Raw genomic sequence first — 15,373 nt, 5'->3', positions numbered from 1 at the left:
TCCTCTTTGTTCAGGCTCTCCCATCATTTGCAAAGGCTTTTATTTTTTTCCCACTTTGGGGTACACGAACATCCAATGCTGTCAGCAGCCAATGCCCCAGGGATTCCTGCAGCTGAACTGTACCTGTGTCCCTGCAGTGGGATTGTGCCTCCCTCTCTCACTCCCTCCCTCAGAGGCCACACACATTTCAGCAATGTCCTGCCTGGAGCTGAAGCCTGGTCCCAGCCTGGTGACCCAGGCAGCTGCAGCTGCCCCTGTCAGAGGTCCAGCCCTGTCCATGCGGGAGGGGATGGGTCCAGCGCGTGACCCAGGCTCTGGAGAGGGTCTGGCAAGGAAAGGGGAAACAAACAGCAGTCCTGTCCTTGCCACACGTGCCCGTTATCCCAACACGCTGTCATTGAAGGCCAGGCAGACCACAGCTTTCTGGTGGCCACTGTATTCCCTCTTGATCTCTCCTGTCTCCACACACCACAGTCTGGCCAGGTTATCAGAGGAGGCTGGAACAGAAAGTGAAGAGAGGGATATATGATACTACCTTTTAAGTTTCTTTTTTACTCTTAATATAAGAAAGACACTCCTCTTGCTTCATTCAGCCATCCTTAGGGCTGGTGATGACCAGCATGGCACAGCAGCTCAGTGCATTCCTCTGTTATGTGGGGTTTAATTATTTTGGAAAGTAGTGAGTGTGGAAATTACCAGAGGTGTGCTTAAGGGACTAACATGCTGTGAACCGTGAGATGAACAGCACAGCTGGAGATCTCCTCTCCAGTTCAAACAGCTGCCCCACTGCAGCACAGACAAAATGGTCCAGTCAGAAGAATGTGTTGGGGGTGTGGGGCTGGGTGCTCCCACCTCACACCCCCTGTGCCCCAGGCTCTGGCAATGTCCCAGCCAGGGTAACTGGTCAGGCCCAGCTGGTGCAGGGCCCTGGCACAGTCCAGGTGGTGCCTCACCTGTGACAATGTACTGGGAGTCCCCGGAGAAGGCGCAGTCCCACATCCAGCCCCGGGACGTCTCCCCAGGGTTGTTGCTCTTAATGCTCAGCTCTGTCATCAGAGAGAAGTTTGAAGTCCTCCAGATCTTGCACGTCTGATCAGCAGAACAAGTGGCCAAGAGCCTGCAAGAAGGACACATGTGAGGGCAACCTCATTAGTCACTGTTCCCCTGTGGGCCTCTTGTTACCATAGACCTGGGCCAGGGCCAGTGATGGCCTGGAGAGCTGCCCCCATTGCAATCAGATCTCCTTATGCCTGCACCGTCTGATTTAGGAGATTCCAGCTGAACAGACTCCGTGAAGGAGCTCACACTTTGCAGCAGTTGGATCCCAGTTGTAGAACAGCTCATGGCTGCAAACCTTGCTGAGCTCAGGGACACCACTGACAGCAACTCTGCGGTGCCTCCTGCCCCGCTCCTCCCTGGGGACATGCAATGTGCAGCCAGCAGCAGCCACAGCTGGAGGCACAGATGGCCCCTGCCTGCCCAGAAAGGCCCGTGGTTGCCCTGGGAGGGAGGTGAGGGGCTCCACACTCACGTGGAGTCAGGGCTGAACTTGCACTGCAGGGCGTAGCGGTTGTGTGCCGGGATCTTGGTCTTGGGGATCAGCTGTGTCACCTCCTCGCCGATGCCGCCCGTCAGGTTCCACACGTAGCAGTTTCCCTGCGGAGACACAGCGGGATCTGTGTCTGGGCTGGTGGATGCCCACCTGAAACCAGCCCAGTTCCCCCATCCCAGCACAGCCTGGCCAAGCCAGCGCGGCTGTTCTGGCACATCCCAGCAGAGCTCACCGAGCTGTTCACAGCAGCCATGTAACTGGCATCGGGGTCGATGTGCACCGAATTCACCGACACCTCGGGCTCGGGGATGAGCTGCTCGTTGTGGTCGGTCTTCAGGTCCCAGATGTGGATGGCCCCGCTCTGGTCGCCCACGATCAGCTCCGCCTGCAGGGACACAGCGGCCGTGTCTGTCCGGGCACTGCCGAGCAGCAGCCTGGAGCTGGCACCCACATCAAGCCCTGCTCTGGGCTTAAGCAGCAGGGTCCTGTCCTGCGTCCTCTCTCCCCAGCTCAGGGCTGTTTCACACCCTGGCTGTCCCAGCCGAGTACTGATGCCCATGACACTCTGCAAAAGCCTGTTTCCCTCCCCAGAGGGGTTTGCTGATTTTGTAAACCCCAGGGCAAACAGCAGTTGCCCCAATTCCAGGGCTGTGGCACAGCTACAGCTCCAAACGACATCCACGGGAGCCAAGTGGTTTTCAGCACATCTGAGAGGCAGCATTAAGGGCCAGGTTGGCCACTGAACAACTGAAGCACTCAAGGGTGCAGATACCTGAAAATCACAATCTGAAGTGGGTTTTCTCTCTCTCTCTCCCCTTCTCAGGGGAAGGACAAGAGCCAAGGGCAGGAGTCCTGGCTCTGATCCCGTGCTCAGAGCAGAAGACAATGCTGGCATGTCTCCACTCAAACCAGGGCTTTATCGACAGCCCTGCGCTGTCCATAATTTTAGCAGAATCCCTAGAGGAGATCAGGTCATCAGGCACAGCTAATCCTGTCCCTGGGAGCAGGGGCTGGTGTTGAGGAGACAAACACCACTCAATGCAATTATCTGACTGCACAAAAGCCTCTTCTGGGCTCCTGAACCCTCAGACCCCTCTCAGCAGGTGTAAATGCTGAGTCCAAAGTTTTCATGGCTTTACCCAGGCTGTGAGGAATCTCTGGATAATTGGATCAGCATCTCTGCAGAGGGAACTGCAGAACCACAGAACTGTCCGAACAAATGCTGCCACCTTTGGATTAATTAACCACCTTCTGCTCACAAACCAACACCCTGCACCTCAGCAGCATCTTGGTCAGGGATTATTTCCTATCTAAGACCTATGTGCAGCAATATTTATTTAATATAACGCATTCTCACAGCACCAACACTACAAGAGCATTTGGATAGTCTGGTCCAAATAACTGATCTCAAATTTAGTCTGAAATTCCTGATTTGCAGAATTAAGCCTTTGCAAATGAAATGAAACATTTCCATTACTCAGCATTTTACAGAGGTTTGCACGGCCCTGTCTGCAGGCAAAACCACAGCCCTGCAAGCCCAGCCCAGCCCAGCCAGGCCATTAGCACTGATTGATCCCTATTGATTTCCCAGCTCCTGCTCCCTTCAGCCTCTTCAAGAGCCCCCACTCTCCCTCTGCTCAGCAACAGCTGCTGAACCCACTGGTGAACCTCAAGCAAATCCAACCTGAAGGGACCATGATGCTTTTTCTTGGCAGTGCTGTCACCCTCAAACTTCCCAACTACCCCAACTCTTCCAGCTTCGCTCCCATCACATCCCCAGTGATGTTCAGGGGCAGAACCCACTCCAAGGGTGTGTTTCCTCCCATGGGATGAGCCCAGCACAGCCCCTGTGCTCTCCCTTTGCAACAGCCACCAGGTCTTTAGCACAAACACATCGTGTGAAGCTCTCAGGCCATCTTCTGCTGTACCCCATCTTCTGCTGGGATACATCTCTGCAGTCCCTCAGGTTTACCCAGAGGAGCCACAGGAACAGATTGCCCAGAGAAACTGTGACTGCTCCATCCCTGGAAGTGTCCAAGGCTGGATGGGGCTTGGAGCACCCTGGGATAGTGGAAGGTGTCCCTGCCCGTGGCAGGAATGGGATGAGCTTCAATGTCCTTTCCACAGGATTCTCTGAGCTGGGAAACCCCAGAGGATGCAGTTTCCTCACCTGGTTGGGGTGCAGGCAGACACAGTTGATGGGAGCGTTCACCTGGAAAATGCGCTGGCACTGGAGGTTACGGGACCTGTGACAGACAGTGAGGAAGGAGTGTTCAGGGCTGTGAGATCGGCCCCACAGCTCGGGGGTGCTGCCGGAGGGGGGAACGCCCCCGGTGCCCACCTGAGGTCCCAGATGCGGGCCATGCAGTCCTCCCCGCCCGTGTACATCCAGCGCCCGTCCTCGTGGAACCCCACCGAGGTGATGTTCTTGCTCACGCCGTCGTAGTTGATGACGGGGTTGGGGTTGTTGGAGTTGAGGTCGTACATGCGGATGTGCTGGTACCCTGCAAGCACCGGGCAGCGGGTGAGCCCCGGCCCGGTTCCCGGTGTGCCCGGCAGGACAGGAGCGCTCACCTGCGGCTGCGATCATGCTCCGGTCCGGCGTGATCTCCAGGGCGTTCACCTGCTGCGGGCGCCGTTAAGGTCGGTACGAGCATCAGCCGGGCCCGGCCCGGGGGCCGAACGCGGGGACGGCCCCGAGCTGCCGGGACGGCGGGGAAGGAAGGATACGGAGTCTTGGTGCTGCACCGTGCGGGTGCAGATGCCGCTGTGCGCCTGCCAGAACCGCACCGTGTGGTCGTAGCCGGCCGTGGCCAGGATGACCGGGTCGCTGCCCACCGTGCCCTGCGCCGCGTTCATCGTGCCGCCGCTCCCGGAGCCGCCGCGCCCCGCCCGAGCTCGGGGGACTCCCTAAAGCCCGCGGGGTCTCTCTCGCCCCGCGGGGTCCCGGCCCGGCCCCGGGTCTCTCTCGCCCCGCGTCCCCCGGCCCCGGTCCCGGGGCGCTCCCGGTTCCCGGCTCCGCGCGTGCGCACAGAGCCCAGCCGAGCGCGCAGCCGCCCCGGGCCGCGTCCGGCGGGAGCGCGCATGCGCAGGAGCGCGGCGGAGGGACGTACCATGTGCGGGGAGCCGGGGGGAGGGAGAGGCGAGACCACTGCGCACGGGGAGGGGGAGAGGACGTTGGCAGCGGTGCCGCCAGGGGGCGCAGTGCTGAAAACGGGATGGGCGATATGGGATGTGGGATATGGGATGTGAGATATGGGATGTGAGATATGGGATGTGAGATATGGGATGTGGGATGTGAGATATGGGATATGGGATGTGGGATATGGGATGTGGGATATGGGATGTGGGATGTGAGATATGGGATATGGGATATGGGATATGGGATGTGAGATATGGGATGTGAGATATGGGATATGGGATATGGGATATGGGATGTGAGATATGGGATGTGAGATATGGGATGTGGGATATGGGATGTGAGATATGGGATGTGAGATATGGGATGTGGGATATGGGATGTGAGATATGGGATATGGGATATGGGATATGGGATGTGAGATATGGGATGTGAGATATGGGATATGGGATATGGGATATGGGATGTGAGATATGGGATGTGAGATATGGGATGTGGGATATGGGATATGGGATATGGGATATGGGATGTGGGATATGGGATATGGGATATGGGATATGGGATGTGGGATATGGGATATGGGATATGGGATGTGGGATATGGGATATGGGATGTGGGATATGGGATGTGGGATATGGGATGTGGGATATGGGATGTGGGATATGGGATATGGGATATGAGATATGGGATGTGGGATATGGGATGTGGGATATGGGATGTGGGATATGGGATATGGGATATGGGATATGGGATATGGGATGTGGGATATGGGATGTGAGATATGGGATGTGGGATATGGGATGTGAGATATGGGATATGGGATGTGGGATGTGGGATATGGGATATGGGATATGGGATATGGGATGTGAGATATGGGATGTGAGATATGGGATGTGGGATGTGAGATATGGGATGTGGGATATGGGATGTGAGATATGGGATGTGAGATATGGGATGTGAGATATGGGATATGGGATATGGGATGTGAGATATGGGATATGGGATGTGGGATGTGAGATATGGGATGTGAGATATGGGATGTGGGATATGGGATGTGGGATATGGGATGTGAGATATGGGATATGGGATGTGAGATATGGGATGTGAGATATGGGATGTGGGATATGGGATGTGAGATATGGGATATGGGATGTGGGATATGGGATGTGGGATATGGGATGTGGGATATGGGATGTGGGATGTGGGATATGGGATATGGGATGTGGGATATGGGATATGGGATATGGGATATGGGATGTGAGATATGGGATGTGAGATATGGGATGTGGGATATGGGATATGGGATGTGGGATATGGGATGTGGGATATGGGATGTGGGATATGGGATATGGGATGTGGGATATGGGATGTGGGATATGGGATGTGGGATATGGGAAATGGGATATGGGATATGGGATATGGGATGTGGGATATGGGATGTGAGATATGGGATATGGGATGTGGGATGTGGGATATGGGATATGGGATGTGGGATATGGGATGTGGGATGTGAGATATGGGATGTGGGATATGGGATGTGGGATATGGGATGTGGGATATGGGATGTGAGATATGGGATATGGGATGTGAGATATGGGATGTGGGATATGGGATGTGGGATATGGGATGTGGGATGTGAGATATGGGATGTGGGATGTGAGATATGGGATGTGGGATATGGGATGTGAGATATGGGATGTGGGATATGGGATATGGGATATGGGATGTGAGATATGGGATGTGAGATATGGGATGTGGGATATGGGATATGGGATATGAGATATGGGATGTGGGATATGGGATGTGGGATATGGGATATGGGATGTGGGATGTGAGATATGGGATGTGGGATATGGGATATGGGATATGGGATGTGAGATATGGGATGTGGGATATGGGATGTGAGATATGGGAAGTGGGATATGGGATGTGGGATATGGGAAATGGGATATGGGATATGGGATGTGGGATATGGGATGTGAGATATGGGATGTGGGATATGGGATGTGAGATATGGGATATGGGATGTGGGATATGGGATATGGGATGTGAGATATGGGATGTGAGATATGGGATGTGGGATATGGGATATGGGATATGGGATATGGCATGTGGGATATGGGATATGGCATGTGGGATGTGAGATATGGGATATGGCATGTGGGATGTGGGATATGGGATGTGAGATATGGGATGTGGGATATGGGATGTGAGATATGGGATGTGAGATATGGGATATGGGATGTGGGATGTGGGATATGGGATGTGGGATGTGGGATATGGGATGTGAGATATGGGATGTGGGATGTGAGATATGGGATGTGGGATATGGGATGTGGGATATGGGATGTGAGATGTGGGATGTGGGATGTGGGATATGGGATGTGAGATATGGGATGTGGGATGTGGGATGTGAGATATGGGATGTGGGATGTGAGTTATGGGATGTGGGATATGGGATGTGAGATATGGGATGTGAGATATGGGATATGGGATGTGGGATGTGGGATATGGGATATGGGATGTGGGATATGGGATGTGAGATGTGGGATGTGGGATATGGGATATGGGATGTGGGATATGGGACGTGGGATATAGGGTGTGGGATATGGGATGTGAGATGTAGGATATGGGACGTGTGATATGGGATGTGAGATATGGGATGTGAGGTATGGGATACGGGATATGGGAAATGGGATACGGGATATGGGAAACGGGAAACGGGATATGGGATATGGGACACGGGATATGGGAGATGGGATATGGGACACGGGATATGGGATATGGGACATAGGACATGGGATGTGGGATATTAGATACGGGACATGGGATACAAGGCGTGGGACATGGGACACAGGACACACGCTGGGCACAGGGCACACACCAGGCGCCAGGTATGGGACATGAAACATGAGACATGGGACACAGTACATGGGATACACACCAGGCGCACACTGGGCACAGGACATGGGACACGGGACACGGGACACACACACACCGGGCACGGGACACGGGACGTGCGATACAGGACATAGGACACACACTGGGCACCAGGCACAGAGCACACACCGGGCATTGCTAGGCGGGGGTGGGCATTGGGCACACATCGAGCCCGAACGGGCACTGGGAAGGGACACCGGGCACGCACCGGGCGCTGCGGGGCCGCCCCGGGGCCTCCCCTTGTGCCGGTGCCGCCTGGGGCAGGGCGGGCGGCCCCGCGCTGTGCCGGTGCTCCCCGCCGTGCGCGTGCGGCACCGGGGCGCTGGGCACGGTCCCCGCTGTGCGAGGCGAGTGGCGGGGTCCGGTGCATCCCTCCTCACTTGCCGCACCGGCGGGCACCGGGCCCTTTAAGAGCGGCGGCGGCGGTGGCCGTGCCCGTGCCCGTGCCCGCGCCCGCTCCCGGCGGTGCCCGCGGCCGCCCCGCACCTGCCGGTAAGGGCCGGGGGACCGGGGGGTGCTCGGGGCCGAGGAGATGCCGGCGGCATGCAGGGATGCCCGGCGTCGCGATGGGAACCTGTGCCGGGAGGATGCGGGGATGCTCGGGGGGATGCAGGGTCCCGGTGCCGCAGGGAAGCCCCGGGAGGATGCAGGGATGCCGGCGGAGGATGCAGGTGTGCCCGGGGCCGCAGGAGTGCCGAGCAGAGCCTGAAGGGTGCCGTGGGGCGCGGGAATGCCCAAGGAGTGTCCTTGGTGTGGGGCGTTGTGGGGTGTGCCGGGTTTGCGGGCTGTGGGTGGCGCCCCACAGCACGGAGGGATGGGTGGGGTGTGGAAAGGGTCCTCTGTGCCCAGGGGCTGTTCCGAGCGTGCTCCAGTGTCCTGGGAGGGAACAGGATGAGACAGGGACCAGTTCTGCCCAGGGATGAGGGAACAGCCTCCTGCTGCCATGGGGCTGTAGCCCCATGGCGGGTCTGCAGCCTCCCTGTGCAGGAGTCTCCGGCTGTAGGGCGGCAGTCCCGTGACCTCTGGCGGGGGGCAGCTCATCCTGGGGGGTGGCACAGGCTGAGAGCACGGGATGGTCTCGGCCAGGCTGGCCATGGAATGCTCTGGAAGCACGTGAGCGCGTGCACGCGTGTGTGAGTGTGCACTTGGAGCGTACACGGAGCAGCATCGCTCCTCTCATGGCTGCACTGTTGGGTGTGCCGAGGGCGCGAGAGTTCTGCGTGGAAACAGTGGGGAACACGAGAGCGGAGCTGTGGGCAGCCGGGTAGCACCCGAAACCCTCACTGCCAGTCCACTGAACGCCCCCCCTGCCACCCCGGGGACACTCAGCTGCATCCTCCCCACAGCCCTGCCACCTCCAGGCTCACATTTGGATTTGCTTCCATCCTCCTCTCCTTGGGGCTCGGCAAGGTAAGCAGGGAGCTGGGCGCAGGGGGCTGGCAGCAAAACCCACTTGGGCAGCGTGGAGCAGAGAGGGGGCCCAGGGTCCGGCCCCTCCTCGCCCTGCTGCCGGTGAAGCGTTGAGTCAGCCCGGCCGGTTGTGAGGAGCCACGGGCACTTCCGAGCCTCCCAGGGCCTGTGCCAGCGCCGTCCCCACAGCGCTGGCAGCAGAAGATGGGATGTTAATAAATATAGTGGGTGCTCGTAGCGAGATGCCGGGTTAGAGGGGAGGCATCCCTCAGCTGAGCCCTCCTGCCAAGGGATGTGGTGCCCTGGCTGTTCCCGGCACCCCTTGGTGCTGCCTCCCCTCCAGCCAGCACCCATCCTGCCTGCCCTTGCCCTGGCTGTGCCAGGGAGCTCCAGCTCTGAGAACCTGCCCTATTTAAATAAGATAACTTACATTAAAAACACCGAATCCTGGCGAGCTGACAGCGTCTGTCTAAATATTTATCCCTGTTCCGATCAGGCGCTGTGTTCCCATGACAGCACCATTAGCACTTGGCATATTTATGGCCTTCCTGGGTGCTGGGCTTCCCAAACTGCGTGCCCAGGGGCCACTAACCCCTCTCCTGTGTCCCCTCTGTGCCTTCCTGTGCACCCAGTGGTGACCCCTGGGCTGGCAACCATCTCCAGCCTGGCACATCCCTGCTGGGCTGTGCTGGAGCTGCCAGGAGTATCCCGGGCTGGGCATGGCAGGGACTGGGTACCACACTTGTCCCCCGCAGCACAGGAGGTGCTGTGTTGCAAAGTACCTTGTCCATGCAGGGAAGGGAGCGCAGGGAACAACCTGCTCTCCAAAAACCTGCTCCTGCTCCTCCTCCTGCACACGGGCACCGAGGTGCTGGGTGCCCGCGGGCACCGGGAGGTGGGGATGGAGCAGGGATGCTCCAGCTCCCTCCTGCACATCGCTGTCCTGCCCTGTGACGTGGTCTTGCTGGGGCCTCGGGCTCTGGGGACAGCACGTCCCGCTGCCCGGGAGGGTCCCGGCGCTGCATCCCCTGCACCCCGTGGCAGCGTGCGGAGGAGCGTGTCGGGAGGGATTAGGGCTGTGTCTGGGAGAGGGCTCGTTCGGAGCCGGAGGCGCGGGGCGGCTCAGCGCGGCTCTCCCCGATGCCACCGCTGTGGCAACACAAACAAAACCCTCGCGATCAGCTGAGCCGCTTGGGCACCCACAGCTGCCAAAATCTGCTTTTCACTTCCCCAATCTGCCGGCGCAGAATTTAACCCTGAGCTCGGATGCGTTTGGGTGGCAGCTCACCAGAAGTGCTGGCGGCAGCAGCGCCGGGGGTGGCTGCGCTGCCCCGTCCCTGCCTCACCGAGCACACCAGAACTGGAGAAACAGGAGTAAGAAGTGATGCCTGCGTGTGGTTCCCAGGAGGATCCGTGGTTCCCTTCTCATGGCTCCTGCGGGTGCCAAGGGGGTCCAGGCTGCCACCCTCACCCCGCCAGTGCCGTGGCTGTGCCGGTACCATCCCCGGAGCAGCCCAGTGCTGGCATGCGCCTGGGTGGCTCCCAATCACCTCTTCTCTACCCACAGGGTTGCACCGTACCCACCCCGTGATGCTACCCCATCCAGCCACCCTGTGACACGGCCCCTAGCTCGGGGGTGACCCGGCAGCCGGACGGGACCCCCGGTGGGGACCCGCTCTGCAACCACCGCCCTGTTTGCTCTGGCACCGGCCTCACCCGTGCAGGCAGAGGGAGAGGCGGAGCAGGCTGCTGGCCCCACGCTGGGGCACACGAGGTAGGAGGGACATGGGGCACTGCCGCACACGTCCCCGATTGGGACCAGGCTGGCCAGAGAGGTTGTCCCCATGTCGCCTTTCTCCGGGTCTTGTGCTGCCATGGTCAGGGGAGCAGGGCACGGTACGTGGGGCTGTGTGGGCTCACTTGTGCTTGGGGTCCCTCCGGCCACTGCTGGCCGTGGGGTGCTGGACCCCCGTGTGTGTCCCCAGAGCTCCCAGAGATGGCCTTCCAGCGGAGCCACCGGCTGAACCTGCTGCGCCTCGTAGTGCTGCTCCTTGTCGCCTTGGCTGGCATCAAGTTCCTCTTCCGTGACAGGTGAGGTGACAGCAGGACCCCAGGGAGGTCGGGGTCTGCAGCAACCCCTGAGCTGTGCTTCTGTGGCACCTGGTGCTGGGGGGCAGCTGGTGACCCCATAACCCCGTGGATACCCCCATCCCTGCTCCACTCCCTGCAGCTTTACCCTGGAGCTGCACAAGCACGTCAGCAAGGACAGCGGGTTCTGGGGGGACACGGGTGACATCGTCCAGGACATCATCCCCCAGAGCCAGGTTCTGGAGGTCCCTGCGGCAAAGATAATGGCCCTGAGGCAAAAGCAGCAGGTCCCCAGGGATGTCAGTGCCACCGAGATGAGGCTGGTCCACCTGGACCTCAAGGGAGCTGCACCCAGAGTCTCCTACCTGGAACAGGTGAGGATGCCCGGGGACAGGGAGGAGGGGCCAAGGAGGGATGCACTGACGGGGCTCGGCCTGCCAGCTGTCCCTGCTGACACCTGGACTGTGCCATCCCCACTGCTGAGCCCACCCTGCCCACCCTGCAGGTGTTCCCCCTCCTGTCCCAGCTGGGAGCCAACGGTGTCCTCATCGAGTACGAGGACATGTTCCCCTTCAAGGGGGAGCTGGAAATCCTCAGGTCTCCGTACGCTTACAGGTGAGCAGGGCTCACACAGGGCTGTGTGCCGAGCTGGCTGTGGGGCTTGCGGCCCCAGCAGGTCCCGGTGCTCCAGGGGCTGGGTGTGACCCACCTGGCCCCGTGCCCACGATAACCACAGTCAGAGTGCCAGGCTGTGCTGCTGGGCAGACCAGTTTCCTGGCCTGACAGGTCAATATTTGTGCCCCTCAGTGAAGTGCACACATGTGGGGCAGCTGGGGCCATGTGGGCAGGGTGGCAGTGGAGGGGGAGGAGGGAAAGTGCCCCCACGCTCTGCCCTCTGCCCCGGCATCCCCCGCTGAGCCTGTCCCTGCCCTCCCAGCGAGGAGGACATCGAGCGGATCCAGCAGCTGGCAGACCAATACAAGCTGGAGGTGGTTCCCCTGGTGCAGACCTTTGGTCATGTGGAGGTAGAGGGTCCCAGTCCTGCTCCCCATCCCAAATCACAGGGATTCCCTCTGGACAACCCCCTGATGGTTCCTCCCCACAGTTCATCCTCAAGCATGAGAAGTACCAGCACCTGCGGGAGGTCGAGCGCTTCCCCAACAGCTTCAACCCCCACGTCCCCGACACCCTGGCCCTGCTCAAGAGCATCCTGTCGCAGGTGATCGAGAAGCACCGGCGCTCCACCTGGATCCACATCGGCGCAGATGAGGTGGGCAGGGGCTGTGCAGGGACCCCAGCCCACGCCCCAGGCACCAGGGGTGCTCCCAGGGCTGCTGAGCATCTCCCTTCCCCCAAGTTCAGGTGTTCCATCTCGGGGAAGGGATAGACTCCAAGAACTGGATGAGCCACCACAAGGGCGATGTGGGGACCATGTACCTGAAGCACATCAAGGAGATTCTGGGCTTCCTCACAGCACAGTACTGGGGGCTGCGGGTGCTCATGTGGGATGACATGCTGAGGAAGATCAGCGTGGGAGCGCTGCAGGGTGAGGGGACAGGGACAGCAGTGGTGGCACCTGGGCCAGGCTCCGCAGCAGCACCCGCTCTGTGCCCACCCTGGCAGGCATCGTGCCCAGTGCCAGCAGGAGCCCATGCCTTGCCCTGTGGGAATGCGGGTCTCGGGGAAGCATGAGGAGCCTGAGGCTGCCTCCTGCTGCTGGCACCAACGTCTGCCCTCCCTGCAGAGTCCGGGATAGCGAAGCACGTCTCACCCGTGGTGTGGTTCTATGCACCCGACTTCGAGGCTGAGCAGATTGGTAAGGTGGCATGCCAGGCTCCTGGGGATGGTGGGGGGATCCCCCCTGAGCCCCCCCCAGCCTCCTGGGGACAGTGGCACTGGTGGCTCGCGCCTGTCCCACTGCAGTGCCGTTCCTCACCAAGTACGTGGAGAGCGGCTTCGAGGCGGTTTGGTTCGCCAGCGCCTTCAAGGGCACCACGGGGCCGGCTCAGGCCTGGACCCCGCTGAGCTACCACCTGAAAAACCACCTGAGCTGGCTGAAGGTGATGCAGGCCGTGCCACGGCTGGCCCCACTGCGCTTGCAGGGCATAGTGCTCACCGGCTGGCAGAGGTAAGGGGTGGTGGGACCCCGCCCTGCCCTCCCGGTGCCCACACAGCCGTGCTGGCACAGTGCAGAGGTGATGGCTGTCCCTGCCCCGCAGGTACGATCACTACTCGGTGCTCTGCGAGCTGCTGCCCGTCAGCATCCCCTCGCTGGCCATCTGCCTGCAGACCCTGGTGAACGGTGAGCCCCCAGCTCTGCTGGCATGGCCAGGCTCACCCTCACCTCCCACTGCCTGCCAGAGCCCGTCCTGCTGGGCAGGGTGCTGGGGGGAGGTGGGAGACAGAGGAGGAAGAGCTTCAGCTCACCCAGTTTTGGGGGTGTGGTGAAGCTGGGGCAAGCCTGATGGTGAGGTGTCCCAAGCTCTTCTGCCCCTTTCCTCACCCTTCCAGGGGGCTTCACAGAAGATGCAAAGAGGAAGGTGCTGGATGCGCTGGGCTTGGAGAGCGTGCAGCTGGAGCAGAGCACCTGGTGCGTGCACGTGGTTGTGGCAGTTGCATCAGAAGGGAGGCGCTGGAGGGAAGCAGGGGCTTGGGCACCCAAATGCCCTGGTCCCAGACCCACCGGGGTGCTGGGATTCACCCAGCCCAGTGCACCCCACGTCCAGGGCCCTCACCTTGCCCTCCCTTTCCCCAGCGAGGGCAGGGGAGTGTTCCCTGGTGTGGAGATCTACCACATGGTAGAGCAGGTTAATGGCCACCTGAAGGAGAGCATCCTTAAGGCACTGGAGGAGGAGAGGTAACAGGCGGGGGGAGCAGTGGGATTGGTGCCTCTGGCCATGTTTCTCCATGGGAGGGGACCTGCCTCATGTGCAGCTCCCCATCCCCCATGGCCCCTGTGCCCCCAACTCCCTCGTGCCTCTCCAGTGCCATCAAGGGCTGGTTCAGCCCCTACCACCGGAAGCGCCAGTTTGGGAACCCCCGCAACATGGAGAGCTTTGGCAGCAAGGTGCTGAAGTACGTGGTGCTGGGGGCTGGGAGGAGTCTGCACAGGGCTGGGAGGGGTCCCAGGCTCAGCCCTGGGGTCCCTCGCAGGAGGGAGCTGGACCCCTGCTCTCCCCTCCCCAGGCTCCATGAGGACTGGGAGAGCTTTGTCCATGACCTGCGTGCCCAGCTGGAGAGGATCTACTTCCCTGACACAGTGGAAGAGTGGATGGAAGAGAACGTCAACCCCTACCTGGACCAGCTGCGGGACCTGGTGCGGGACTACCGGGCCATCATCCGCCTCAACGGCCGGCCCAAGGCCACATAGGGGCAACAGCCCCCCCAGCTCCCGCTGCCCCCCTGGCTGGGCTTTGGGGGCCACCATCGCGTGTCTGTTTGCTGGTGACGGCGCTGCTGCCGCCGTTTGCACTGTACAGAGCCCCTGCACACCCCCCTCCACAATAAAGTATTTTCGTAGATGCTGCTGGGTGCTGGGGGGCCACGACTCTGCCCCCAGTGCAGGGAGAGGGAGCTCAGGCTGGTGTGGAGGGCTGGGGTCTATCTTGTGACACCTCCTGGGCCCCTGCTCAGGCTCTGATGGAGCTGGAGGGGTTGGCAGCCACAGGGCAGAGTGTGACAGAGCTCATGGGGACACCCTTGTGCCTTGTGCTGGCCTCGAGGGCGGCTGTGCCCTCCCTGGACAGGATCCAGGTTGGTGTGGCTGCTGGGTGCTGCATGTCCCAGGCAAGGGCTGCCACCTGGGATGGAGCAGGGACAGAGGGATGTGCAGGGGCCCTGCCAGGCTCCCACCAGCACCCGCTCCCCAACCCTGTGTCTGCTTTCAGTCGCTGTGAATCCCTGGTCGCTGGGAGGGGTGTGAGCACAGTGATGGCTTCTTCAGCCTCCAAATTCTGCCTTCATCTCTTCCTTCTTCTCTGTTATTCCAGCACCCAGGCCCCGTGTGCTCCCAGATCCCCCCCGCCTCCCGAGTCCAGGCAGAGGCTCTGCTGCGCTCCTTTCCCATCGGAAAGGCAGCTGTGCTGGGGGGATGCGTGGGGATCTCTGCGTGGGATGAGCCCTCCTGCTGCTGGTGGAGTCTCCAGTTCCCACAGTCAGGTTTCCACGTGCCTGTTCCCCACAGTGCCCATCCTAAATCCCGCGTGCCTGAGGCTCTGACCGTTCCGGGTGCTGGTTTTGCTCGG

General features: G+C 60.1%; 2 protein-coding genes across 6 annotated transcripts; one reads left to right on the top strand and one right to left on the bottom strand.

The window, feature by feature from the left end:
- Positions 1-23: 23 nt before the first annotated feature.
- MLST8 (MTOR associated protein, LST8 homolog) lies at positions 24-4,563 on the bottom strand. The gene is made up of 8 exons (XM_048321229.1): positions 4,283-4,563; positions 4,127-4,178; positions 3,894-4,056; positions 3,723-3,798; positions 1,785-1,937; positions 1,532-1,656; positions 954-1,117; positions 24-497 (listed from the first exon to the last, which is right to left on the bottom strand). Exons 1-8 carry the CDS (start codon positions 4,409-4,411, stop codon positions 379-381), a joined length of 981 nt encoding a protein of 326 aa, XP_048177186.1. The 5' UTR covers positions 4,412-4,563; the 3' UTR covers positions 24-378.
- A 3,493-nt stretch (positions 4,564-8,056) lies between these two features.
- Positions 8,057-14,650, top strand: LOC125334430 (hexosaminidase D-like). Of its 5 annotated transcripts, none has more exons than XM_048321247.1 (15): positions 8,057-8,123; positions 10,609-10,815; positions 11,027-11,132; positions 11,272-11,503; positions 11,635-11,744; positions 12,067-12,154; positions 12,235-12,399; positions 12,492-12,675; positions 12,874-12,945; positions 13,053-13,257; positions 13,349-13,431; positions 13,641-13,719; positions 13,885-13,986; positions 14,115-14,204; positions 14,316-14,650. In XM_048321247.1, exons 3-15 carry the CDS (start codon positions 11,038-11,040, stop codon positions 14,497-14,499), a joined length of 1,689 nt encoding a protein of 562 aa, XP_048177204.1. In that variant the 5' UTR covers positions 8,057-8,123; positions 10,609-10,815; positions 11,027-11,037; the 3' UTR covers positions 14,500-14,650. The 5 variants fall into 5 exon arrangements, with proteins under 5 accessions (XP_048177204.1, XP_048177203.1, XP_048177205.1 ...); XM_048321246.1 differs by having other exon boundaries at positions 8,090-8,123; positions 8,978-10,815; XM_048321248.1 differs by lacking the exon at positions 8,057-8,123 and having other exon boundaries at positions 8,163-10,815; positions 14,115-14,196; positions 14,316-14,408.
- The last annotated feature ends 723 nt before the right edge of the window (positions 14,651-15,373 follow it).

Source organism: Corvus hawaiiensis, chromosome 16 (genome assembly GCF_020740725.1).
Source record: "Corvus hawaiiensis isolate bCorHaw1 chromosome 16, bCorHaw1.pri.cur, whole genome shotgun sequence".
Taxonomy (NCBI): Eukaryota; Metazoa; Chordata; class Aves; order Passeriformes; family Corvidae; genus Corvus; species Corvus hawaiiensis.
Note: the sequence above shows the minus strand (reverse complement) of the source record. Positions and strands in the feature narration are given on the sequence as shown.